Consider the following 23,887-nt stretch of genomic DNA (forward strand, 5'->3'; position numbering starts at 1 on the left):
AAGTTGCCTGAACACTATTATATCCTGCTGATTAGGCAGAGAACGTTGGCGTAGAATGGGGCGGAAAAAAGGCCGGCAGTCTGGTCAGAGGCCTTAACTCAAGCCATTTATCTTTTTGGGAATATAGACCGAGGCTCAGCTGATAGTAAGAATAATATTCACAATAGGAAGGTACGACTGGCTGACAGTCCATAGCACTTTCCCTATGGGAATATTCTGGGGTTCTAGGAAGGTGCGATTGTTTGTTCCTTCCCGATGAACCAGATATCGACAGAACAGGAAGGACCCATCGATGAAGTTGATTAAGGAAGCTACAGAGATGAATAATATATCTTGAATTGAGCTGAACCAACTATTCGCTATAGGAGATGATGGAATACGCTGTCTATAAAATGCAGTCATACTTGCTCGTCGCTAAAGCGACTTTAGAATCTGCTCGACTTCCGCATCAGCTACTTCGAGAATATGCTCCGGCGCATACTGAGGCTTCCACCCGATCCTGCTGCCATGTGCAGCTGTGAAATTGCACCTGCACCAACCTATTAGCACTGCATCACACTAGGCAAGGGAAGAAACGTACCCTCCCCCGAGCTGAATCGCAACAGTTCCATTCCGCAAATCAAGCCCCCTACCCATCTTCTCCAATCCCGATTCATCCGCAAGCTCGACCTCATCAGTCACAACGACACCGCGCTTCGCCAACGCCTTTGCAAACGCCTGGTAGATATCGTCCCATGCTACACTCCCCGACGCAGCAAGGAAGAACCCCTCCTTACCATGTCCAACGTCTTTACCCTGCAGGATCTGCCGCAGAATCTGCAGATAGAGCTCGGTGTTGTCGTGAATATGACAGACAGGCCAAACCGGCCGATCCGTGTCAACCTTGTAAACCCGGCCAGCGGCCTTTGCGGCACGCACAATCGCCACGTCTTGGATGGAGATGCGGTTCCCGAACCCCTCGCCTTCGCCGTAGACGATGCACGGGGCGAAGATGTAGCTCCGTACCCCGGCGGCCTCGGCCGTGTCGATTATATCAGTGTTTGTGCGCGCAATCTGTCAGGAATAAGTCACCATCGCCGAACATAAAACCTGCAATGTAATGTAAATCGGATGGTGCAAACCTGAGTAAACCACGGATAAGGCGAGACAGTCGTCTTCTGGATCTCGTACAGTCGCGGGTCCGTATCGAGGAGCCGTGTCGCGCCGTCCATGCCAACATGCGAGCTAAATGCTTTTGCACCAGTCGTATGTAAGAAGTGTACATGGCGCCCGGTCTTCTCCTTAACCTGACCCAAGGCCCCGATTAGGGCCTTTTGCGTGTGGACATTGAATGCGTCGACCAGGAAATAGATTATGCTGATTTCCTTCTGCACGACGGTGCGGGTTACGGTTTCGAGGTCCCCGAGGTGGAGGATGAGCGGTTCGGCGCCGTATGCCTTTACGGACTGGGCCTGCTGGTCGGATCGCACGAGGGCGTACAGCGTGTTGTATGCGGGCAGGTTGGCGGCTTCCCAGCGGGCGAGCAGAGTGCCGCCCAGGTAGCCTGAGGCGCCGGTGACGAGGATGTTGTGAGACATTGCGATTGTATCTTTTTATTGTGCGGAGATGAAATTGTGTCAAGGGGGGTTGGTTTTATATGTATGTAGAGATGACAAATGGACAGGGTGTGATTATGTAGCAGTCATGATTAGCTATCGTGGAGTCTGTTGTTCATCCGAGTCCGCGTGCGGCGCAATCAACTGTCCGGGCTGGGCTTGGCATTGCAGTATACACCAACTAATGTACTTTTACTTTTGGATGCTGCTAGAAGAGATAAATTTTGACATCGACAGAGAAGAGGGTTGTTGATCCTTGAAAGTGCTGAATATGGGTGTAATCAGGAAAAGGGAGATAGCGACCGCCCGTGGAATATGAACCTTTACAGCGGTATAAAACCCAAAAAACAACCCTTTTTCGAAGTAAGAAGCGTCTCGTATATTTGAGTTATGGATCAAATTCTTGACACTGTAACAGACTGACAATATCTTCAATGCAGATATTAGACCTTTCGGGGGCAAGGCATGTGCGCCACTTGAAATAGCCGGATAGGACAAACTGTGACATTTCTACCTGAGTAAGGTTTCCCAATCACGGGCCCACAGTAAATCGGTCATCGAGTCAGAAACTGTTGGTAAAGGGCGTCAAGAGTTAATGATTAGGGTTGTGGCTGGTCAGCTGGACGCTACCAGACTGGCGAGCAACAGATTTACCGACCAGTGACGGTAAATTTACCAACTATTGGTACTTCTCATTCACTGTACTGACATCTCTGTGAATAGTAAGTGAAAGCCTAGCAAATCATATTTCTGATGATTGCCGTGGACAATATGAACGGCCGCTACTAAATACCGTCCAGTATGGTATGGCTAGAAGAGTAGGAAAGATGGGCGGGCAGTGGATACTACAGTAGTATATACAGCTGTGAAGGTTGAGGCCCATCACTTATCATTAGAACAGGTCGCATGGCTTACCAGGCAATTTGCGAAGAGGCCTGTTACTCACACCGGAGTCCCTGCAGCGGTATACCTCTGCGAATCTGGAATGGCTTACCAACAGAACGGATCCTGTAACAAGGACAGCGATCAATGGAGTGGGGGCCAGGCCAGTCCATGTCTGATTGGCGTCTCCGGTGGTGTCTGTCTGCGTAGTTGTAGTATTCACTGCTGTTATATTACGATGGTTTGATGTCATACGGTAGTATTAAGGTTGGAGGACATCAGCATGGGGTTTTCGGTACGCCCGTCCTCTCTTGATTGCTGAGCTAAATATAGCCAGTAGCAAGATGTATCAAGATGTAGCAGCGCAAGGATAAGTTGTAGTATGCTGTTAAAGTAACCGAGACTCAGTAAGCACCCTGGGGGCCAAAGCTTAGTGGTGTGGTGTGGAGAATAGAAGAATAATGAGCGGCGCAGAACCCACCAGCACAAAGTTACAATCGCTGTCTGGTAGTCGATCGCATGCATTGGGAAACACCGACGACGTCAGTTTACCCCTGGCATTTGATCGCTCTATCAGAATCGTGGACAGCTGCAAGAACGGCGAGGGTCGGTATACCGGATGCCAGATATCAAAAATAAGTATCGAACAGCCCCCACGAGCGGACAGACTAAGGCTCGCACTAGACAATTCTTAAATCCGATTACGACAATCCTACTCTTCGTCTGATGAGTGGGGGCTTGAGGCGGCCCTGCTTGTTAAATTGATTTCCGAGCTTGTTCCCTCGCGGCGATCACCGCGATCTATGGCAGTCTGTTTTACTGGAGACGGTCACAGTGTACCTCCTGCTTTGCACTACCTCGCAACCAAAGTTCGGGAGGCGACCAGTTCGCGCCGTCTGGTACCGCGGAGAACCGCCCCCAGTCACTCTTCCAGTCAACCACTCCACCTGCTTATATGCTTAAATCACTCGTCCGTAATCCGAAATAGCCAAGTCCAAAAGGCAGTGGAGTTCGCCTAGACTGTTAGCTTGTTAATGTTGGGCGGTTTTTAATTTCCCGCGTGGACCAGAGACGTTGCGTTACGGTGGATAGCGAAGGTACGAGCTGCGACCTTATAAATCGTCACTGCTGCTGGACTACTTATGTCCTGTCCGTCTCGGGTACTCGAGTTCCTTTCTGCAAAATATCTATCCAGCAACAATCAATAATGCCGCCCAACTCCAGACCAGACTCTGACACCGATCACCAACGCTGGCTTGCGAGTCAAGGTCGCCGCCCGTCAGACGACTCAATACCAATACCAATACCTCGCTACGGACCCTACGAGAATGATCCTTATGAAATGTACGACGGTGATGATGTCCGCCCTGATAATGTCGCCTCATATGAAGCCATGCACAAGCCTACGAATCCGTACGTACAATAATATACCAGAACCAAGACGCTGTTTGCTTGCTTGCTTGCTAACTTGACATGCGTCTGAATAGAAACAACAACAACAACAACAACAACGTCCCACCATTAAATTCCGAAAATTATTCTCAGACCCTTACATATCGAACATGCATCTCAGACATGGCCGTGTATTATATCTCTGTTGTGGTGCTTCTCCTGGTATTACGATACGCCTGGCGGTCGCAGCGGCAGCGGCAGCGGCAGAGCGACGAAGGAGACGAAGAAGAAGAACTGAAACCAGTGTCGAAAGAACGATTTTCGACTGCCGGTGTCACAGTGGATACGACTGAGCAAGAGAAGGAGAAAAAAGAGGTTTTGATGTGGAAATGGAATAATGTACTTTTTATTCCGTACAGTACGTACTACCTACGCAACTACGCACGCACTGCGACGGCCTGGAGCCGGTCGCGATGACGATGGTTAGGTAGTACTTGTGGGTCGGTTATAGTGTGTGGCTTACTTGGGCTCTGGAGTTCGGCTGGGATGGCCCACTTTGGTGGTAATTTAAACGGTTTAAAGGTGCTGGGCTTGATTGAGGTATGGTGTTTTGGATGTTCTTTTTTTGTATCTTTTGTGGTGGGTGCGAGTGTACGGTATTAGCTATTCTGTCTCTGATATCATAGCGAGTTCTTTTGTCAGCGCATGTATACTTTGTAACTAGTTACTGGACGAACGGAAGGTTATTCGGCTATGAATTTATAAATTCAAAGCCACTTGGAGTGATGATCAGCGCAAATCCAACGAGGAGGCAGTGCTCATCCAGAAATTAAGCTTTGCAGCGACTAAGCGCTGGACCGTAAGCAACCTGCATCTGCCTTGGCCAGGCGAGTCATGCATGTTTATTCAGCAGATGTGACCGTGGCAGTAAAAAAGTGGTGTTTAATGCGCGAAGACCTAAGATGTGTATGTGTCCCAGAAACAGCAGAATTGACGATTCCCTTATCCAGTCCATAAAAAAAAAAAGAAAAGAAAAGAAAAGAAAAGAGGGAAAACCCAGAGAACAGAAGGCGAAACAACGACAACCCAAGACTTCGTCGGCGGGCAAGGCTGGTGCTTGTAGCAACAAGTTGGAGCCCTAGGCCGGGGTGCCATCACTCTTGGTGAGGCTTATTCCGGTCAGCTCCTCGACCGTCTCCTGACGAGACAATTCCTGTGATGGCACAGGCGAAAGAGTTGATGCCTCTGTCATTATTTTGTACAGGAGGGAAATTATTTGAGAGCCCTGGCTCTCTCCCCAGCGAAACTGTTCAATATTGACCTGAACTAGTCAGTACCTGTTTGCCATATTGTTAATTAGGTATCCCCTTACTTTTCTCGACGCATCCATGCGGATGAAGTCCCAATCCTCGCTGTCAGTTGTGACCCCATATATGGGGGTCTTGGCCCGGCAAGCCTTGTTGCGGGCGTGTTGGATTAGAGCTGAAATAGATGATGAGCATATAGCATACTAGCAGACTCCCATCAGTAAGTTGCTTACCCATGTAGGAAATGGCCTCATATCGGGCAGCTGACAAGCAGTACCCGTGCCTGGCCTCCACGACCACTAAGTTGGTATCGGCCTCCTTAGGGTTGCCGTACCACAGGGTATAGTCCATGCGCCCTTGTACCAGCTTTTCCGCGAATTTTCCCTCGCTGCAGGTCGGGAGTATGTAGGCGATGTGGGTCTCGAGCGCCATATGGAGGCTACTCTCTGCTGACGAACGCTTTATCGAGGTGAGTACATCTAGGAACACGGCATCGACCATGAGCCGTATGGCTGCCTCACTTCAATGGGCCTTGCCGTAAACCAAGTTGATTTTTTTGGTGGTCGTTGCTGGGCATTGGATATTAGCCGGATTTCTCATGTCGGGACTGAACCAGACTCACCCAGATGGCCTGAAACCTCACGCAAATTCCAGGGATTTATCCGCCAATAGTCGGGTCTATTGAATTCGCGTTCAGGGCCGAAGGTGGTGAGGGAATCGGAGCCTTTGATATCTGTTACGGCCATGGTCTCAATATTCTTTTTACCATGGCTTTTATTTCTGTTCTCGCTTGTTGTGTTGAGTAAGACCTCAATGCGTTCTTCAACAGCCTCGCCGCGCCTTGTGCGGTTGATGATATCCTTGATACCTTCTATCAGTTCTGAAAGCCAGGTCGTTTTGACGTAGGGGTATGATTTGGAATGTGGTATGGAGTAATCTAAGACGTTGGTGAGAAAAGGTTGATGCGACGCAGTAATGTTGGTTGAGGAAAATAAGAAGAAAGTGAGGGACGCGGGTTTGAAATACCGACCCTGGGCATTAAGTGGAAATATATCTTCTGAATGCTTGTGTTGCGCTGTGTCCCACATTGTTGCCATTCTCGCCCATTCAAACCAGTCCAGCTCTGGCTCTTCAGACTTCATCTTCATTGTGACTGAATGGTCCATGATCTTGCCACAAGGTGGACAATAGATTGGTCTCCACCGTCCAGCCAGTTCAACGTCAAGGAAGAATACTATTGTGAATAAAAAGTTAGATTCTCACTTGACTCGATCAGAGTAACACAGACCCCATGCTCCTTGTTCACATGAAGAAAAGTCCATTTCAAGCCATCGGTGACGAGTCCATATGTGTCTCGAATTATAGGCCGTTTTGTCCGATTATGGTGAATCATTGCTAGAACTTGGTCAGCATATCTCTCATCATTTGGGGTTCTAACTAACATATTGAAGCAAGAGCAGCGAGGCAGTATCGTTTCTGCACCGCACCATCCATTACCTCATCTACTCGAAGCACGACCAAGTTCGTTTCGGGCTCTGCTGTATTCCCATACCATAGGACATAGTCAAGCGCGGAAGTCCGAATATCGCAGGGGTTCGAGAACGACGTGGGCACGGAGATGAACTGATTACGGGCCCAGAACAGCGTTGCTAGTTGCCTTTTAAAATCGGACTTGGCTTGCGCATCGCAGGTCTTGAGAAGCCTTTGCTTGGCGATACCGAGGAACATTACGAGGATTGCGTCGATGCGGGCTCTGGGATGAAGACGAGGATATCATCTGTGGACGAGAAGCCCGTGATGTAGTTCTGCAGTAGGGAATAAACGGAGGCAAGCCGTTCGTGTGCGTCTGCGCTTGTCTTATCAGTTTGCCATACGCTGCTGGGCTCAGGGCTTGCTGTGATGCCGCATGCTTCCAAGAACTGGCTGCTAACGTTGATACCGGCGTTGTGCTCCATGGCTGTGTGTTTGACTTGATTGTTGGACTGTTGCACTGGGATATTCTCGACTTATATTTTACTGTTTGACTCATATCTAACTTTTTACATGGACGGTGATTTGGAAGTTTGTGGTGGCGTGTTCAGATATTGATAACTTACTCGGATTTCGGTACCTGGCATGATATTCACCTGCTCTGGTATACTTATTACCGATAAACTTTAACGGTTAACCTCTCTTCAAAGCTATTCTTAAATCCTTGTTTCCCTGCCAAAGTACCAGACATTTTCTCGAAGAACTGGCCATTTCGACCGGGCGCTAAGTTATTTACTCACCACCATGGCAAACCATCACATATAAGTGGCATAGACCGGTTTAGCTGTTATGTAAGTTCTGTGACTGTACTCCAGGTCAGTGAAGACGCGCTGAACTTGAACGACACTTCAGCACGGTGGTGGGAGGTATTTCCGCCTATGGATGATGGTTGCGAAAAGCAGCTCCAAACCTCGAAGCACCGTAATTGGGCATCGAATTTAAAATATTTAAAAGGATGGGACCAATAATCCGACGATTGGCTCATGTCAACTGTCAAGACAAAACTCGGAGTTACGAGTCAGCGATGCCGCGCGGCGCCGCGGAGGCTTCATTTAGCCTTTAGAGCCAGTTGAATCTCGGACATAGAAAGTTACAAGTACGTGCACGTTGTCAGGCACTGTATCGGGAAGTGGGTTTGACCCCAGAATTACGGTGGAACCGCCGCAGTAATCGAGACTGAAGGCGTGATAGTCCCTGGGGATTTGCTGCGGGAGTGCGGGATTGCGTGCTCACTTTAAGCGGCGGATCGGCGTGAGTTTATATCAACATGGATACAGTGGTTGTTTACCATAGTTTTTGTCAATAATAATGTCGGTAAAGGCATTAGAATGCACTGACGTTATATGTTGCGGCCTGGTGGATTGCCCAGTCGAAATGTGGGGAGCTTACGCAGTGACCTACGTGTGTACTTGCACTTGCAGAACACTAGTACAGTCACCCTGAATATCGCTACTAATGCCAGTACGGAGGATTGGGATCCCCAATACTGATCAGTGATTGATCATTAGGTCCAATTCCGACTCTGCAGAAATTGCCTGCAGGCGCTCTTCGAACCCCAATATAGTACGCCAAGCGACCGAACAAGGACTGCCACACCTGATCCCTTACAATAGACAGAATCCCCTCGTGTATCCATTCGGAGGTCGAAATGTACTGGTTAGATAGCATGGTCATGTTCTTTACACGTATACTATACTTATCAAGTATATCCCGTACGCAGGTGAGTATACAAATCTGTATATGAAAATTGGACTGGTATCTACACTACCAGGCTAGCCCAAACAGGGCCTACGAAACGAGGATTAATGTAGAATAAATAGTTATTCAATGTTTTTCGACTATTTAAAGCCAATTCTGTATGTCAAAGGTAGAGCCACCATTGTTTCTACGGCCCTGCCACTGCACCCACTCCTCAACCTGGTCCTCATTCTCCTCTTTCACCCACCAAAGCATCAGCTCCCTCGCGGCAAACGCATCCTCCAGGCAGTTATGGCCCCAAGAGCTCTGCTGCACAAGCCGCCCAAAAAACTGGCTGCTCAGGCTTTGCAGCGACCATCGTTTAGGAAGCACCCTGGAGGCTTTGAGCTCCGCCTCCCGGACTGCAAGCTGGGCATCAAAGACACGCCAGTGCAAGATTTCCAACATCTCAAAGTCATTCTCCATAGCGAACCCGACCAGAATCGTATCTCTATCTACAAACTCAAACAGAGCCTCTTGTGCCGCCGCCACATCTGGAAGAACAAGCCCCATCTCGCGATATCGGTGGAAGACATGCCCAGTGAGTCCACTGTGCCTGGTACGGTATATGACCTTCCGATGCCCCGGCTCAACAAGAAAATCAAGCAGAACTTCCCCTGTCAAAACGTCCACTGCACAGACCTGCGCCAACACACTAATGTTGTGCTTGGTGATGCCGACAAACTCACAGTCTATCGCCACGACCCTCCTCTTTCCCGAGTTCGAGTTAGGGTTTGCACGCGGCGCACGAACCCTGCTACCCTGATATCCCGCGCTCGTAAGAGTATCATGATCATGACATGCGTCTTTCAGCCGGGACAAAAGCGTTTCCTGCTCGCTGTCACTCAAGATACTCCATTTCCCTTCCTGAGCCGCGTTCGGATGTCTGAACGACGCAGTCACGGCCTGTAAGGCGGCGTACCGATCTTTAGTTCTCGCCTCTGCAAACCTCAGCTTCCTCCGAGCTTCCTCCGAGCTTCCTCCTTCCTCTCCTCTGCCGCCGCCCGGTGTGCTAGTAAATCCACCTCGTAATCGGACCCCGTAGTGTCAGAGTCCGCCGTGTCGTCCGAGCCCGAGCCCTGATAGCTGTTCGAGCTACCGGAACCAAGCCGAACGACGACGTTGTGCGCATAGAGGTTCTTTTTGCTTGCTGCGGACTCCTGGACTGCGGCCTCTCGTAGTAATTGCTTCTTTTCGGATATTAGGCGGGCTGCAGCGACGTTGGTCTCTGCTTTGCTTGTTAGAGAGGTTGAGGTTGTCTGCCCTGCGCCGCGGCTTCCGCTGGATTGCGCACGTTGATGTTTTGCGGCCATGGCTTCGTCGAAGCGGTGGCCGCGTTTACGGCTTGTGGGGTTGGGAAGGGAGGTAGGGCATTGGGACTTGCGTTCGTACATTTTAGGGTCTTTGTTATGTGAAATGGGCTAAGGTAGGTGTTTGTGGGTGTAAGGGCAGTGCTGGATTTGGCTTTGAATGGGATGTAGGGAACGTAGAGTAAGATGACAGTTATGCGGAGGAACGAAGGGACCTGGGGTGCAAATAGAGAAGAGGGGCAGTTAACTGGTTTATATAGTGCATCTCAGTCATCTTTGTTGCTTGATGTGAGTGACTTGTTTGCTTTTGTTCATTATCATGCATCCATGGTTACGTGGCATTATGTGAATACCTGTCTTGTGATAAAGCTTGTTGGCGAATCTAGCTTACTATCTTGGAACAGTCTCACGTATGCAAAGGTCCTTAACGAATAACAGCAGGAGACGACCTCTGCTAGGTAGTGCACTAGTGACCTAGGGTTGTAAATTAAGCCGCCTCAAGTATAGGTCAGCAGAAGTCTATAGACTCTATTCACTCTGAGGGCAGTGCCGTGTAGGCTAACAGAGATATCCTTGTTCACAAGACAAAGAGGCCTAGAGCTTTGCCTTGGAAACTAGTTTTGGAATCTATGAGGCACTTTATGGTAGTAGGCATTAACTAGTCGCTTTGAGCGAGCAAAGGATTGGGTATTGACAATCTGAATCAGGGTATACGCCCATGTCCTGAATGGGAAACGATGTTGATACATTGCCTGCAATTTATTGTCCATAGAATTGCCATACATATCATCTACAAAGACACAACCGCTTTGTGGCGAGGCCAAATAGATGAAGGCTGCGTAACCAGCAGTCCCGCTGCTGTTCTTATATCGAGATTTACGGTCAACCGATAGCTGGTTAACCGTATGGAAGTATTGAATTAGGAAATTATCTATCTCCAGCAGAAGAATTGATGATGAAATCCACCAAGGCTGTTCGTCCGTCTATTTTCAGCGGCCCCTCAATATGCATTGCTCCTTTGACGCTCTTTCTTTGAATACCCAACCCCGATGCTCTCGCTTTCTCCTCTAACTGATCTGCTACCCACAATGGGATCACCTCATCATTTTCCGCAGACATTAAGAATATTGGAGGGACCGACATTCTTTTTGAAGAGTCTTTTCCTGAGGGAACTGCTGTTTTGTAACGAGCCATCTGCTGCAAGGTCGACGAGACGTCCCAAGTATTCCATGAAAACGGCCACAGATATCGGTAGGGTAGCCATTTTTGCGGGTAGAGACTGATCAGCATGTCTTTGATACTTGAGATTGGCGCTTCTAGAATTAAACCAGAAATCGGTGGCTGCTTATTCTCAGCTGGACGGGCAAGACTCCTGGCAACCGCTGAACTCGCAACAGCTGCCCCCAAACTATGCCCCCAAAGAACAACACTGACATCTTTTCCCGGCTGCATATAGGTTTCTGAAACCCAACTCAAAAAAGCCTGAGCATCCTGTTCAATCCCGGACTGCGTCGCCCGCCCCGACGACTTCCAGTACCCACGATACGACAGCGCAACAAGAATAAACTCCGCATCCTCACCGACCGAACCAGACGTTTCCTGAATCGCCTTCATAACCTGAGAAAGCAACGGCAGCCGCAACGGCGTCGAACCCCCATTCCCTTGGAAATAGCAAATGACCACCCTCCTCCTCAACCCATCGCGCAGCCCAGTCTCATCAGACCGACCAGGCCGTACACGTCCCGGAAACCGTCCCTCGCAAACAGCCAACGCGGTCCCGTCTAAGCTGCGAATACGCTTCTCCGTCCATTCCACACCGCGGAACTCGCGCGCATAGTCCGCTATGCTTTCAGACCGCGATAGCGGGGGCAGCCATGACAGATAGAGGAGTTTATCCTGCATCACGACAATCCAGAAGCATTTCCATGTCCACAGCGCTACCAGCAGGCCGATGAAAATGGCCGGTGGAATTAGAACAGGTGGAATGGACTCAGTGAAGAGGCTGCGTTTTCCAGTTCTAATGAGTAGATGCTTATTCTGTGTGGCGGCGCGCTTTGGGGACGCCAGTGACGCGCTGCATCGGTGCAGTGGTCTTGCTGAGACTCTAGTTGTAGGCTTAGTGGGGCAGCGTAAAAGCCGCCATGGCGTCCATCGCCTGATCATAAATAATTGAATGGATTTAGAATCCGGACGAAAGGCGATAGAGGTTGAACTGGCAAAAGTGGTGGTTGCAAGACGACATATATGCAGATGACTAATCTATATTTTCCTGCATAAAGAAGCATAACTCAACCAGATTCGGTTACACCATCACATGCACAATGCTTTGAGCCTCTCTCACTCTTTGCTCTCTCTCTTCTTGATATCACCTACAATGCGGAACTACACACGGCCAGCACTTCTCAAACAGCTGCAGCGGGTTCTAAATCGCTAGTACCAGGTCCATTGCAGCCGCGTCGAGGAAATATGGCGGTCCTGGGGCCCTGACAGGCGTGCGGAAGCCCCGATCTTGCCATCAGAGGCGGAGACGACTGGAATCCATCACCCGCGGTCTCAGCTTTTTTCATACTGCCATCCTTGTTACAGTTTACGAGCTGGAATTTCAGTATACGGCCGACAAAGGCAAAGGACCCTTGCAGAGAATGTCACGCCACCAGGGAGACCCTGGAAAAGGACAGGGTGAATTATTGGTTACCGAAGCACAACGGCGATCCGTCCTCGTATTCCCGGCCCCTTTGAGATTTATTGGCATCATGCGTGCAGCACCCTCGAGGGTTAAAACTTAAATTACCTTCAACATGGGGGCTTAGCTGAATAAATTTGCTATTAATGGATTACGAAGTCTGCGATGCGGTCATATACGACCTCTGGCTTGCATATCTCCAAACTCTACTTTGCGTCTCTCGTCCTTCGCTCTCGTATTCGGACATGGGATCGCCGCAGGCATGCTTTGTTTTGATATCAGGGAAACTTAGTTGGTAGACTCAAGTCTCAAAGCACGGTTAATTGACGTACTCTTTCTGATCACTACTAGGGGAGCCTTGAAATATGGACCAGATTCATTCCAACGCAGAATAGAGCCGAAAGCTCGAAACCTCAACCTGTAAAGGCTGTTCTTGACCACGCCATAATATGGATTACTCGTCAGTTCACTGCCAAACCTCAGCCGCAGAAGCCTGTCCACGCTCTCGGAAGCTCAATGGCCGTTGTGGATAAGATCGACCAGCCTCGCAGCCTCCTCCTTGCGGCCCAATGCATCAACATGATGGACACGAGAAAACCTTGTGCTCATGCCAATAAGAATATCTCACTGCCGATCTACCCTGGGGTATACGAGAGCTCTATCGTGAATGCAGAGCTGAGACTGAGAGCGCCCAAGATAGCAGTAAATCCTGAAGTTGTGTTATTCGGATTCGCTGCGGATCACTGCTGTAGAGAGAAGTAGAATGCATACACCTCGTATCGGAACATTTTCCTGTCTGTTTTTAGATACAAGGACGTCAGAATCCCACAACAGAATGTCCAGGCTGTAGTCCAAAATGAACATAAAAGGCCCGCTGTTTTCCTCCAACTCAGCTCATCATTCCATCCAAACCACCGCATCTGATCAAACAACCTCAAATTCAAAACGTCCACTGCAAAAATGAAGACTTTCATGCCCGTCGTCCTCGCTATTCTCGGGTACGTTGCTTGATACACCCTTTGGAAAACAAAACTAACTAACATATTCTACAGCTTCGCCGCCCAAGGTATGACATGGACTCCCTCCTTCCCTTTCAACCGGTCAATCCTTAACATGTAACAGGCTACGCCGTCAGCTGCCAGGCCCAGGGCGGAGCCTGCCACGACGGTGACCGAGACTGCCCCGCCGGAACCAACTCTGTGTTCTGGGATTCCGGATGCGCGGAGGCGCATTGGTGGTGGACCCATGATGATAAGTGCTGTGTTTAGGCTGGTCGGGATGTGATGGATGATTACACGGAGACGAGATGGAGGCTTCGTTAACCATCTGGGCTTGTTTGGGCGATGGACTCGGGTTGCTTTGGTTCATAGTTGCATCGTCGGTTGGATTGTGTTGTTCTGGGTAAATAGGAATAGAGTGTTTGTCCAGAACTCTTGCTTCGTAATAGCTCAATGGGAACTTTTGGTAAAGGTAAAGCTGAGTTGATTGTTTTGCTTTGCACGTACCTTGTGGTTCTTCCCTTACTACTAGTCAAGGTAGCTCTTTCCCCTGCAGCACCAACAGAACTCTGTCCACGTATTGCTTAACTATCCTCCAGCTTTCAAAGTGCCTTTCATCTTTCATTCACTCTATTTATGCACTATCAGCCTCGTCCATATCCCATTATCGAGTAAGAGCGGAGCAGCAGTGTTTCCCATCGATTTGTGTTAGTCCATCACCTCAAGCGACAGAAGCTCTGTCCCGTCTGTCTCATTTACAACACCGGAAAGACAAAATCAAAATGACGACTAATGCATGTTGCTTTATGCGTGGCCACCAGGCCCAGCACTACACACATGTAGTAGCAGATGCTGACCAGTCGGTTCGTATCCTGGCGTGCAGAGTTCCGGTAGCGTAGCAACTGCTAACATCTATGCTGCTATTAGATTTCCCCCCTGGAAAGAAGAACTGCGTTACAGACCTTAAAGATGGTATGAAGGATATCATCAACTGCACAAGGCGGGGTGAAGCAGTCGAAGAACGGGTTGAGATACTACTTAAACAGCAAGCGAGAACAGAACCGAAAGCCATGGCAAAAAGAATATTGAGACCATGGCCGTAACAGATATCAAAGGCTCCGATACGCTCGCTACCTTCGATCTTGAACGCGAATTCAATAGGCCCGGCCAAAGCCATGGCCGAAAGACATGGGGAGCTGTGGATGAATGGATGGAGGACTTGCTAAAACAGCCTGCGAAATTATTGAGCGCTGGAGTCCGGCCCTACTTCCAGCTCAGATGATAAGACGAGAGAACTCTTTGCTTGTTTACATAGGAGAAATCGTGGAGCGGTTAGCATTTCTTAGTGTCCATAGGCAGTATTTCGCAGTTCCTATCAATGTATTACAGTCAGTCGTAAGTGTTTAGAATGCCTGTCCCGTTTAATTATATTATACCGCTTCAATGAACTACCAGCTAAAACAGCCACTACTCCACTTCGACACTCTCACAGCTCACAAACGTCAAATAACGCAACAGACGGATCATGGTCCGACGCCGCATCATCATAATTCAACCAAGTGTTCACATGGACATGCTCCAGCTGGGCATTCTTTGCGAGCCCATCTGACACAAACATGTGGTCCAGCTGCTGGTGGTTCGAGTCGTATATGTACGTATAGCGCTCTGTCGCCGGGATCCCAACGACATCGTCCAGCTCGCGGAGCCCAGACTTCTCCACGAAGGTCTCCAGCGGCGAAACGAAGGAGAATTCATTGAAGTCGCCCGTTGTGAGAATCTTTGCGTTTGCATCGGCGGCCAGGATGTCAGATACGAAGGACTATATTCAATTAGATTTGTTTCCGCAGATCAGGTGTTGGAGCTGGGGACTAGGACATACAGCGATGACTTCCGCCTGCGCAGTACGCTGCTCAACACCACCGTTAACGGGTGGTCTGGCATCACCCTGTATAGCCGAACCACCACCCTTACTCGACAGGTGCACATTAACAGTGAAGAACTTATTCTCCCCATCGACCGTCTCCCACGCAGCGGCAAGCGGTTTGCGCGACGCATCCCAAGCCTCGCTATCCGGGTCAATAAGGCCAGGATTGAATTTCAGCTCTGGGCCATGCGAGACCAGCACCTCGTTCGCGTCGGCGGATGTGCCGGGGTTTGCATTGTGCAGGCGTACGATGCTCGGGTTGTACAAGTATGCCACGCGGATGTTCCCGCCTGGCTCTCCGCCGTCAGCGTTGTTGACTGGGGGGATTTCGGTGAAGTTGTAGTCTGGCCCACCGGCGGCGGAGATCAGGCCCGTGAGTTTGGTCAAGGTGAGGTTTGCAGTGACGGTGCCGTCGTCTGTTGCGCCGTTGTTGTCTTGGATTTCCTGTAGGCACATGATTGCCGGCCCGTTGAGGTAGTTGGCTATGTGGTCGGCGATTTTGGAGATGTGGGTTGAGGTTGGCGTTAGGTTTTCGACGTTGTAAGCGCCGATGCTTAGGGACTTGCAGGTTCCGTCGCCAGTCAGGGTGGAGGGGCCGGCGACTGTGTCGTTTGAGCCCGTCACGGTTAAAGCTGTTAGTGGGAGAACCATGTACTGGCCGAACTTCCACTGGACGACGCCTGTGACGTCCTCGACGGTGTCCCCGACCTTGGAGGAGTCGCTGTTGTTGGTCCCGTCGAGAGGAGTTCCGATCTTGATGGCCTCGGGATTTGAATCTTGACGTGGTCAGTAGGCTTTATCTCAGTAACAGGAGGTGCATACCATTTGCGCTCATGGTCAGCCCACCGTTCTCGTTCAGGCCCGAGACAGCCCAGTCCCCTCGCACAAAGACGTCGCCGTACTGGTTGGGTTTGGTGATGATAGTCAATCCGGTGAGGGAAACGAGCTCGCCGCTGAGACTCTCCCAGAAGTCCATCCCGTAGAGCTCAGGTTTCAGAACAGGATTCTCGGCAGAGATTTGGCTGGCGTTGTTCGGCAGCGCATAGACATCACCGTCGGCACCATCGAGACCAGAGTATACCTCTGTCGGGGGCGAGCGATCCTTGCCAATGACGACAGGTGCGACCTCATTTCCACTTGACTTGACGACGATGCTCGACGGCGAGGTGATTTCCGTTAGGTACAAATAGGCTGCCTGGGAGCGATACTCAGACACTTCGCCACTAAGAGCGATAATGTCTCCGACAGTGACCTCTGAAACGGCACTGCTTCCGTAGACGTAGATCGACTCAGATGTCGCATCGTCAGAGTCCGGAGTGGTCGACCGGAGATAAAACCCGTCCTCTCCTATTGCTGTTACAAGACCCTCCACATCAGAAACACTCTCTCCTTTAAACGGCGAAAGGTAAGTATTCCCATTGATCTCGCTGATCGTCACTGCCACCGCGGGCAGGACCCAGGATAACGCTGTCAGGGTAGCGAAGGATCTCATGGTGCGCTGATCCGGGGATTTTCCTCAACCGCCCGCACCGGCGCCCTTTATATCCCGTTGTCGTCTCGCCGGCGTCATGGGCGCGACCCCTGTTATCTGCGGTACCTGAACACCTGCTGAGAGTTGGCAGCGGCAGCCACTGAGATTGGAGGATGATGCCCACGTTGCAATGCCAAGCCGGCGCCAAATTGACTGCGGAATTCGCCGACGATTCAGCATTGAAAGTCGGGCCTTGTGAAGGAGGGTAATCTATTGTGGATGCTTGGGTGCTTCTACAGATGCATTAGAGGTTGGATTTCATGCGCTAGAAACTGTTTAATATCGACATAATCTTCTTGGCTTCTTCACTGACCCCCACGTGCCCTCGAGATAGTGTGAAGTCTCGTGAGCTGTTGGGTCTGGCCTTTTTTATCATAGATGAGATGGCTACGCTTTTCCGGTATCCTGTTTCAGAGATACAATCCGGTTCAGAACGACGTGGCTGTCGGTGGAATCCGAGTCCATCGCGAAATAGGCAACTCTCATTCCCTGGAACCGAACGGTCTCTGCCCGGAGTGATCCGCCGCTGTGTTCACCAGCAGCCTCAGGCCAGGGTGCTCTCTGGCGCACCTCGTCGAAGCCTGACTCAATCAATGCGTCTGGGTAGATGGTTTCGCTGTTCGGGTTGATGTCCGCAAGGAAACCACCCTCGGCAGAGGCGGGCTCGTCTGACTTGAACAGAGGGTCGTGGATGCGGACTTCCACCTTGCGCGATCCCTCGGGTACCCAGTGGATATACGTCTTCGGCTTTCCGCCGTCCTTGTCAAAGACGGCGCGGACTTCTGTGACCTTTCCGTCGGCGTCCTTTGTGAAGGTCGTCGCCTTGATTGGGTACGGCGACTTCCAGAGACCGACACTCTTGCCGGGCGCCAGGCGGAAATATCCCTTGGCATCCTCTTCGCGGAAGTCGGAACGGTCGATGTAGACGGTCTTGGCGAAGCGGACCTTGTGTGAGCCCATTGCGGGGTCCTTGGGCGAGAACGGAATGTCAAGGTCGAGCTGTTCTGGGGAGAGAGTGTCGAAGTCTTCGATGACGACGGGGATGGGGTCAAGGACAAGCATGAGACGGGGTACTCGTGGTTCGAGGTAAGTACGAATGCTCTGTTCGAACCGGAGGATGTTGATGACGCTGTTGGAAGTGGTCACTCCAAGCTCGTTGACGAACGACAGAATGGCCTCTGGGGGGACACCGCGGCGACGAAGTGCAATCACGGTGTAGAGGCGAGGGTCGTCCCAAGCTCTGACATAGCCGCCGTCGACCAGCTTCTTCAATCCTCGCTTGCTCATGATGGTCCCGCTAACATTCAATCGGCCTGCATGGATTAGCTTTATCCAGGAATCGGGTGGAAGACTCACCATATTCGCGCTGCATCGGCTCGTAAACACCGAGGCTTGAGTTGAGCCATTCGTAGCTCTCCCGTGACAACACGAACTCGGTTGTGCACAGACTGTGGGTGATGCCCTCGAAGCTATCGCAAAGGCAGTGCTACTCTTGTTAGTCGCGTTCACTTACAGGAAGAGCGCACTTACAGCAAAATCATAGGTCGGGAAGATAACCCAGCCTGGGGCCTTGTGGTGCTCCTTCTTCAAGACTCGGTAGGCGGCAAGATCCTAGGACAGTTAGACCTGACATAGTCATAATAAATGCCGCGCAACTTACCCACATCTGAGGATTGGGGTTATCGATATCCTGGCGCATCCTCAAGAACGCCGTCTGGGGCTCGTATTTCCCATCCTTCATATCCCGGAACTTCTTCAGGTTGGTCTCGACATCCTGCTCTGCGTCCTTGCACCGATACCGCGCACCGTGGCTTTCTCCACCTCGCTGCAACTTTATTTCCGTGTCGCTGCAATGGCAGACGTAAGCCTTCTCGAGCTGGATAAGCTTCTCGGCGTGGTCGTAGAGCTTCTGGAAGTGGTCGCTCGAGTGGGTTTTTCTAGCGGGTTTGAATCCTGATCTGTCAGCAAATGAACACATTGGCATCGCTTGATCTGCCTACCGAGCCACTGAATAATCTCCTCGATAGCCGTAAAGTACTTCTCCTCCTCTGCCTCGGGGTTCGTATCGTCAAACCTAAGGATCTACACCCGTCAGCGCCATCACCAACTCAACCCCACACAACAAACACATACCGTTTCACCCCCATGATGCCGCGCAAACCCAAAGTTCACCGCAATCGCCTTACAATGTCCCAGGTGTAGATAACCATTCGGCTCCGGCGGAAAACGTGTAATTACCGGCTTCATAGGTCGCTCACGGAAGACATTAGCCAAGAAGCCCTGCTTAAACATGGCATCCGGGTCGAGCGGGGCCTCCTTCTCCTCAGCGGGCTTCGCAGCGGTTGTCTGGGGCTTTGGTGTAGCGGGCTTCGGGTTTGCCTTTGCGGCAGCCTGTGCGGCCTTCTTCGTGCGCTTCTGGGTGCGCTTCTTCAGCTCGTTCCTCGACACCATCTCGCCGGTTTCCTCGTCTAGGACGAGCTTGGCGGTGCTTTCGGCTAGGGCGTCCGCCATGGTGGATGTCGTGTATTGGGTGTGTTTTATAAAAGGGTGACAGTTGGCCGTTTAGACCGTCTAGGTGATATATATTCTTAAGCGTTGGATAAACGAGAGAATAACAAAGGAGTGAGTCACCCTGTGTCAAGAAAATATCCCACCTTATCAGCGGGGAATCTTTTGTGGAATGTGCGCGAACGGCAGGCGGTGTGACATTACGACACGTGATGATAAGGGCTGACGCCTCAGGCAGATGCGATAAGTATCAACAAACATCAACAAGACCTACTGCAGTATCCGTAGATCATAATAATACTGTCGGTTAGTTTTCAGTTCGTATAGTTGGTGGTTATTATCTGTAGCTGTGCTATTTTTACGCCAATGAAGTTGGAGTATCCGATATTTTCATGTTTATTGATATTCGTATATATATTTTATCCCACCCCAATATATTTTAACGTATTACAACTTTCTCCAGCATAATATTATAACTATGAAATAACACATATTTAACTTAGTATCCTGGGGTTCATTTCACGATAAGCAAGCTAATGTATACCGAGGACATACACTCTGCATAATTCGTTCCTAAATATAGACGGCGCTACGAGGTGGAAATAAGCACTAGATACCCCTCCACCACATTCACCCCAAATGTTACCTTCAGGATCAACATCACAAAGTCCTCATTTCTCTCAACCTCACCTCAAACAATTGACGATAGACCCCCAATCCAAATAACTCCCGACCAGCCCAACAACTTCAAACCAACCACACTTGAATCCACTCCACCAGAAACAGCGGAACAATGCCCCCACCAAACACCACCACAACCCTCCCCCGCATAGCCTGCTTCCACGGCGGCGGCTCGAACTCTACAATCTTCGAAATCCAATGCTCCTTCCTCTCAAACCTGCTCTCCTCCTCATTCATACTAGAATTCTTCGACGGCCCATTCCTGCGCAGCGCAGGCCCCGGCGTCCTCCCCGCCTTCGAAGAGTGCGCGCCCTTCAAGTCGTGGTTCGAGCCGCTGAGTCTCCCCGGGGCACCACCCAATGCGACGAATCCGGATAAGAATGACGGGAGTGGGTATGATAGTGCCGGGAGGGATGGGATTGAGCGTGTTCTTGGGCTTATGGAGGAGAGGGGTAGGGAGAAGGGGTTTGGGGATGAGTGTTGGGTGGGCGTGATGGGGTTTTCGCAGGGGACGAGGGTTGCCGGTGGGATTTTGCTGGATCAGCAGCGGAGGGAGAAGTTGAAGAGGGAGAATGCGGCGTTGGCGAGGAGGGCTGTGGGGTCCGGGATTCGGGTGAACTTTGGTGTGTTGTGTAATGGTGGTGGGGTGCCGATGGATAGTGAGGTTGGGTTTAGTACGCCCCCCCCCCCCTCCCCTTTGTTTTTCTCTTTATGTTTTAAAGCTGGGAGGGTGCTGACTGGTTTAGAATTGGATAATCCCGATACGGTGATCCGGATACCGACGCTGCATGTGCACGGGTATAAGGACGAGTTCCTGCAATATAGTCGGGACCAGCTGGCGACGTTCTACGATCGGGATACGGCAGAGCTCTATGAGATTAACTACCACCACGCGATGCCGTGGGTCAAGGCCGAGTCGGAGGAGTTGGCGCGGCGGGTTAAGGAGTTATATAACAGGACAAGGAGTTAGATATATAAGTAGTATATAGAAACTAGAGTCGATATTTTTGGTTGTCATTCCGCGCCCTGCTTAAAGAACCGGCACAGGTTCACCCGCCGCACAACCATATCGTTGACCAGCCGCGTCTCCCCATCCATGGATTCCCTCCGCGTATACTGCAACGCGGTACCCATCTCGCCGTCCGAAGTCTCCCACGGAACAAGCTCTAGCCCAAACACGCGCTCGCTATCAAGGGGAACCCGCCCTGGGGTATTGAGTAGGTTCTCGACCGCCAATTGCTCCTCCGAGCACGTCTCGCCGGTCTCTTCAACTGCCACAACCGCAGCGAGGAAATTGGACGCCGATTGCGAAAAGTACATCCCCTGTCGCTCTGGAGCCTGGCGTAGAAATGTGAGCGCTTGTCGCCGGATCGCTGGCGAGCGGCATTTCATTATGGTGATTAGCAGGGACACCCCGGTGCCCATGTCGAAGATGAACGGCGGTTGGTTTCCGCTGGCTGCTGTGGCGGATAGTGCGATTGGGGCGTGGGCGATGATTTCCGCAAAGTCAGATTCGTAGGCGTCGTAGCAGGATTCGGATGTAGATAGGCCTGTTCGTGTGAGGATAAGGATACTGAGATATGTCATGGATAGAGCTGCTATGATTCCGCGGTGCTCGGAGGAAGGACTTATGTTTCGGTATTGAATGACTTCGGGAAGTGTCTGGAACTGCCGGTCCCAGGAGAGAAGGTCCCTTTCGAGAGCCTGCTGGCGGGGTTGTAAATCATCAATGTCCGAAGTTGGTCTCTGTCCTGTGCGAATCATCGCGAAATCGCGATCGGACCTTTTCCAGTCCGCGACTAATACATAAAGAGCAGACCGCGCATCCGATAGCGTGGTGAAGGTGTGAGAACTAGGGAGTGATTGTTTGGGTAATGGTGAGTCTCCGTCAACAACAATGGCTATGGTTCCGACTCGGAGAAGAATGGCTGCGATAGATGTTTCGAGTCTTTTTGATACGGACTCCGTTGCTGATGCCATGAGCTGCGTAGCTTGATGATACAGCATCAATGCAGACTTGACATTGCCCTGCAGGACCTCAATGCATATGAAAAGCACACAGCTCACAAGGGCAACAGCATAATCCGCGACGCCCCGCTTAATCTGCTCTTGGATTTTACCCAGAGACCGCGAGTACCATACAAGGGCTTCGTGATGGCTGCGCAATTTCGGACGCGGGAGACGGTCAGTCCGCTCAATCTGATACATCGACTCGCCCTCCGATGACTTGGGATGCTCGTAGAACGCACTCAGCGCAACGACCGCATCCCAGATAGCCGGCTCGGAACCACAGATCTGGAGAACGGTGCCGCGCCAGAACTCCAGGTCCAGGGCGTCCGATAAGGACGGCGCGGCGTGGAAGAAGTAGTACTCGTATGCGCGCCGCTCCCGAGACACCGCCGAATAGACGGGCAGCGCCCGGGTGACAGCGGGCTTAGCGGGCTCAGCGTAGTCGCATTTCCGGCCGGTGCTGGTGCAGCGCGCACAGTGCGGCTTTTCCTCTCCACATTTGACGCGGCGGATCCTGTCTCGATTAGCAGCAGTACGGTAGCGGTTGCAAGTAGGAGGCTACTTGCTTGCATGTTTTGCAGCCCGTCTTGGATTTGATTCTGGAAACTCGACTTGTCCGTATCAGCGTGGACATCCTGCGGCGACAATCACCGCACGCATCTTGCTTACGGTGGTGAAGAGTGAGCGAGGTGAGACGGTGATCGCTCAGTGATTTGTCTGCCCCTGAAAATCTAACCTGATATGGTAAGGTTTAGTGCCTGAGGCAGAATACATCTAAAATACATTTTCTATACGAAACATGTCTAAAGATGGGAGGTTATATTACAACCGACTCAGTATTTTCGCCTCCCACGCACGTTGGACCGAATTCCAATACCGCTCCTCATCAACCATGGCCAGCGCACAGTGCGGTCCAGCATCAAAACGAACCCCATCAGCCACAAACCCCTTCTCCCGCCCTTCACGCAGATGCCGCTCCACATCCTGCCATCGCACCATCTCATCCTCACGCGAGTACAGATAAAACCGTCGCGCAGACGTACCAAATAAAGCTGGATCATTCAACTCCGTCCTTAAATCCTCGACACTGCGCATCGCACCGACCGCCTGCAAGGCCGAAATCGTCCCAATGGCCGGGTAGAGCACGGACTTTCCCACGAAATGCGCGAAGGGCTGTTCCGTCGGCGAAGGCAAAGAAACAGCCGCAGCATTGTAGCTGCGTAGAAGCGAACTGTCTCCAGGGCAGCAGTCGAATATAACCAGTTTCAGGGCTGAGGTGAAACCTCTATGTGCAGCTGGATCGGCTGCTTTGATGGATTGAACGAGCTGGGTCGCTGTGTTACTCCCGCCATGGGAGAAAATGTGTAGCAGGACTGGAATGGGTGAGTCAGAGTCAGAGTTAAAGCCGGAGCTGGGATGGATGAGCTGGGCGATTCTCTTCCTTGCGGGAGCTAGACGGTCCCGGATTGCACTGAATGAGCGGAGCGTGATATCCGACAGAGTGGTGGTGATGAGCAGGATCGCGGCATCGGGGAAATGGCTGGCATAGCCATCGGTGTATTTGGCGATGCGTCGCGGCGATGCGCCTCCGAGCCAAGTGCACAGGATGATAAGCGACGTTGGCGGGGTGGGTGGGATGCGGAGGTGGATGTTTGTTCCGATGGGCTCCATGATGTTGCAGGCTCGTTTGCAAGAATCTGGACAATCCAAAGGGGTCGCAGATGGAGGATGAGGGAGCATCAGCACCGACGGTTGAACCGTTGGGGCGTTCAACGCTAGTCCGGAACACCGAAACAGCC

At 51.1% G+C, this 23,887-nt stretch overlaps 9 protein-coding genes across 9 annotated transcripts; 3 read left to right on the forward strand and 6 right to left on the reverse strand.

Annotated features, from left to right (window-relative positions):
- Window positions 1-317: 317 nt before the first annotated feature.
- Window positions 318-1,821, reverse strand: ASPSYDRAFT_50134 (uncharacterized protein). The gene is made up of 3 exons (XM_040848005.1): window positions 1,122-1,821; window positions 581-1,053; window positions 318-529 (listed from the first exon to the last, which is right to left on the reverse strand). Exons 1-3 carry the CDS (start codon window positions 1,575-1,577, stop codon window positions 415-417), a joined length of 1,044 nt encoding a protein of 347 aa, XP_040697928.1. The 5' UTR covers window positions 1,578-1,821; the 3' UTR covers window positions 318-414.
- A 1,863-nt stretch (window positions 1,822-3,684) lies between these two features.
- ASPSYDRAFT_93885 (uncharacterized protein) lies at window positions 3,685-4,346 on the forward strand (the record flags this gene model as incomplete). The annotated part of the gene is made up of 2 exons (XM_040852898.1): window positions 3,685-3,890; window positions 3,965-4,346. 2 exons carry the CDS (start codon window positions 3,685-3,687, stop codon window positions 4,344-4,346), a joined length of 588 nt encoding a protein of 195 aa, XP_040697929.1.
- A 621-nt stretch (window positions 4,347-4,967) lies between these two features.
- On the reverse strand, window positions 4,968-6,904 carry ASPSYDRAFT_136254 (uncharacterized protein; the record flags this gene model as incomplete). The annotated part of the gene is made up of 6 exons (XM_040840751.1): window positions 4,968-5,190; window positions 5,242-5,351; window positions 5,410-5,688; window positions 5,799-6,410; window positions 6,440-6,571; window positions 6,619-6,904. The coding sequence occupies 6 exons, from the start codon at window positions 6,902-6,904 to the stop codon at window positions 5,008-5,010; spliced, it is 1,602 nt and encodes a 533-aa protein (XP_040697930.1). The 3' UTR covers window positions 4,968-5,007.
- Window positions 6,905-10,680: 3,776 nt separating this feature from the next.
- On the reverse strand, window positions 10,681-11,916 carry ASPSYDRAFT_61462 (uncharacterized protein; the record flags this gene model as incomplete). Its single annotated transcript, XM_040849994.1, has 2 exons — window positions 10,681-11,770; window positions 11,825-11,916. The coding sequence occupies 2 exons, from the start codon at window positions 11,914-11,916 to the stop codon at window positions 10,681-10,683; spliced, it is 1,182 nt and encodes a 393-aa protein (XP_040697931.1).
- A 1,371-nt stretch (window positions 11,917-13,287) lies between these two features.
- Window positions 13,288-13,920, forward strand: ASPSYDRAFT_50138 (uncharacterized protein). The gene is made up of 3 exons (XM_040848006.1): window positions 13,288-13,434; window positions 13,489-13,502; window positions 13,559-13,920. The coding sequence occupies exons 1-3, from the start codon at window positions 13,397-13,399 to the stop codon at window positions 13,702-13,704; spliced, it is 198 nt and encodes a 65-aa protein (XP_040697932.1). The 5' UTR covers window positions 13,288-13,396; the 3' UTR covers window positions 13,705-13,920.
- Window positions 13,921-14,920: 1,000 nt separating this feature from the next.
- ASPSYDRAFT_160897 (endonuclease/exonuclease/phosphatase family protein) lies at window positions 14,921-16,850 on the reverse strand (the record flags this gene model as incomplete). The annotated part of the gene is made up of 3 exons (XM_040842947.1): window positions 14,921-15,253; window positions 15,314-16,134; window positions 16,181-16,850. 3 exons carry the CDS (start codon window positions 16,848-16,850, stop codon window positions 14,921-14,923), a joined length of 1,824 nt encoding a protein of 607 aa, XP_040697933.1.
- A 213-nt stretch (window positions 16,851-17,063) lies between these two features.
- ASPSYDRAFT_490115 (uncharacterized protein) lies at window positions 17,064-19,536 on the reverse strand. Its single transcript, XM_040847748.1, has 6 exons — window positions 19,023-19,536; window positions 18,890-18,971; window positions 18,550-18,842; window positions 18,420-18,500; window positions 18,246-18,375; window positions 17,064-18,202 (listed from the first exon to the last, which is right to left on the reverse strand). The coding sequence occupies exons 1-6, from the start codon at window positions 19,398-19,400 to the stop codon at window positions 17,277-17,279; spliced, it is 1,890 nt and encodes a 629-aa protein (XP_040697934.1). The 5' UTR covers window positions 19,401-19,536; the 3' UTR covers window positions 17,064-17,276.
- Window positions 19,537-20,190: 654 nt separating this feature from the next.
- ASPSYDRAFT_160722 (uncharacterized protein) lies at window positions 20,191-21,048 on the forward strand (the record flags this gene model as incomplete). The annotated part of the gene is made up of 2 exons (XM_040842931.1): window positions 20,191-20,752; window positions 20,825-21,048. 2 exons carry the CDS (start codon window positions 20,191-20,193, stop codon window positions 21,046-21,048), a joined length of 786 nt encoding a protein of 261 aa, XP_040697935.1.
- A 1,711-nt stretch (window positions 21,049-22,759) lies between these two features.
- On the reverse strand, window positions 22,760-23,869 carry ASPSYDRAFT_50141 (TMEM53 family protein). Its single transcript, XM_040848007.1, has one exon. It carries the CDS (start codon window positions 23,757-23,759, stop codon window positions 22,911-22,913), a length of 849 nt encoding a protein of 282 aa, XP_040697936.1. The 5' UTR covers window positions 23,760-23,869; the 3' UTR covers window positions 22,760-22,910.
- Window positions 23,870-23,887: the final 18 nt, after the last annotated feature.

Source organism: Aspergillus sydowii (genome assembly GCF_001890705.1).
Source record: "Aspergillus sydowii CBS 593.65 unplaced genomic scaffold ASPSYscaffold_14, whole genome shotgun sequence".
Lineage (NCBI taxonomy): Eukaryota > Fungi > Ascomycota > Eurotiomycetes > Eurotiales > Aspergillaceae > Aspergillus > Aspergillus sydowii.

Bases quoted from the DNA above. Each gene is read 5' to 3' on its own strand.
- ASPSYDRAFT_50141 (XM_040848007.1), bottom strand. From the start codon at position 23,759: ATGGAGCCCATCGGAACAAACATCCACCTCCGCATCCCACCCACCCCG.
- ASPSYDRAFT_50138 (XM_040848006.1), top strand. From the start codon at position 13,397: ATGAAGACTTTCATGCCCGTCGTCCTCGCTATTCTCGG.
- ASPSYDRAFT_50134 (XM_040848005.1), bottom strand. From the start codon at position 1,577: ATGTCTCACAACATCCTCGTCACCGGCGCCTCAGGCTACCTGGGCGGC. The intron at 1,054-1,121 runs GTTTGCACCATC...TATTCCTGACAG, and splicing joins CTTATCCGTGGTTTACTCAG to ATTGCGCGCACAAACACTGA. The intron at 530-580 runs GTACGTTTCTTC...AGGTTGGTGCAG, and splicing joins GCGATTCAGCTCGGGGGAGG to GTGCAATTTCACAGCTGCAC.
- ASPSYDRAFT_490115 (XM_040847748.1), bottom strand. From the start codon at position 19,400: ATGGCGGACGCCCTAGCCGAAAGCACCGCCAAGCTCGTCCTAGACGAG. The intron at 18,843-18,889 runs GTAGGCAGATCA...CTGACAGATCAG, and splicing joins GGAGATTATTCAGTGGCTCG to GATTCAAACCCGCTAGAAAA. The intron at 18,376-18,419 runs GTAAGTGCGCTC...TAACAAGAGTAG, and splicing joins TCCCGACCTATGATTTTGCT to CACTGCCTTTGCGATAGCTT.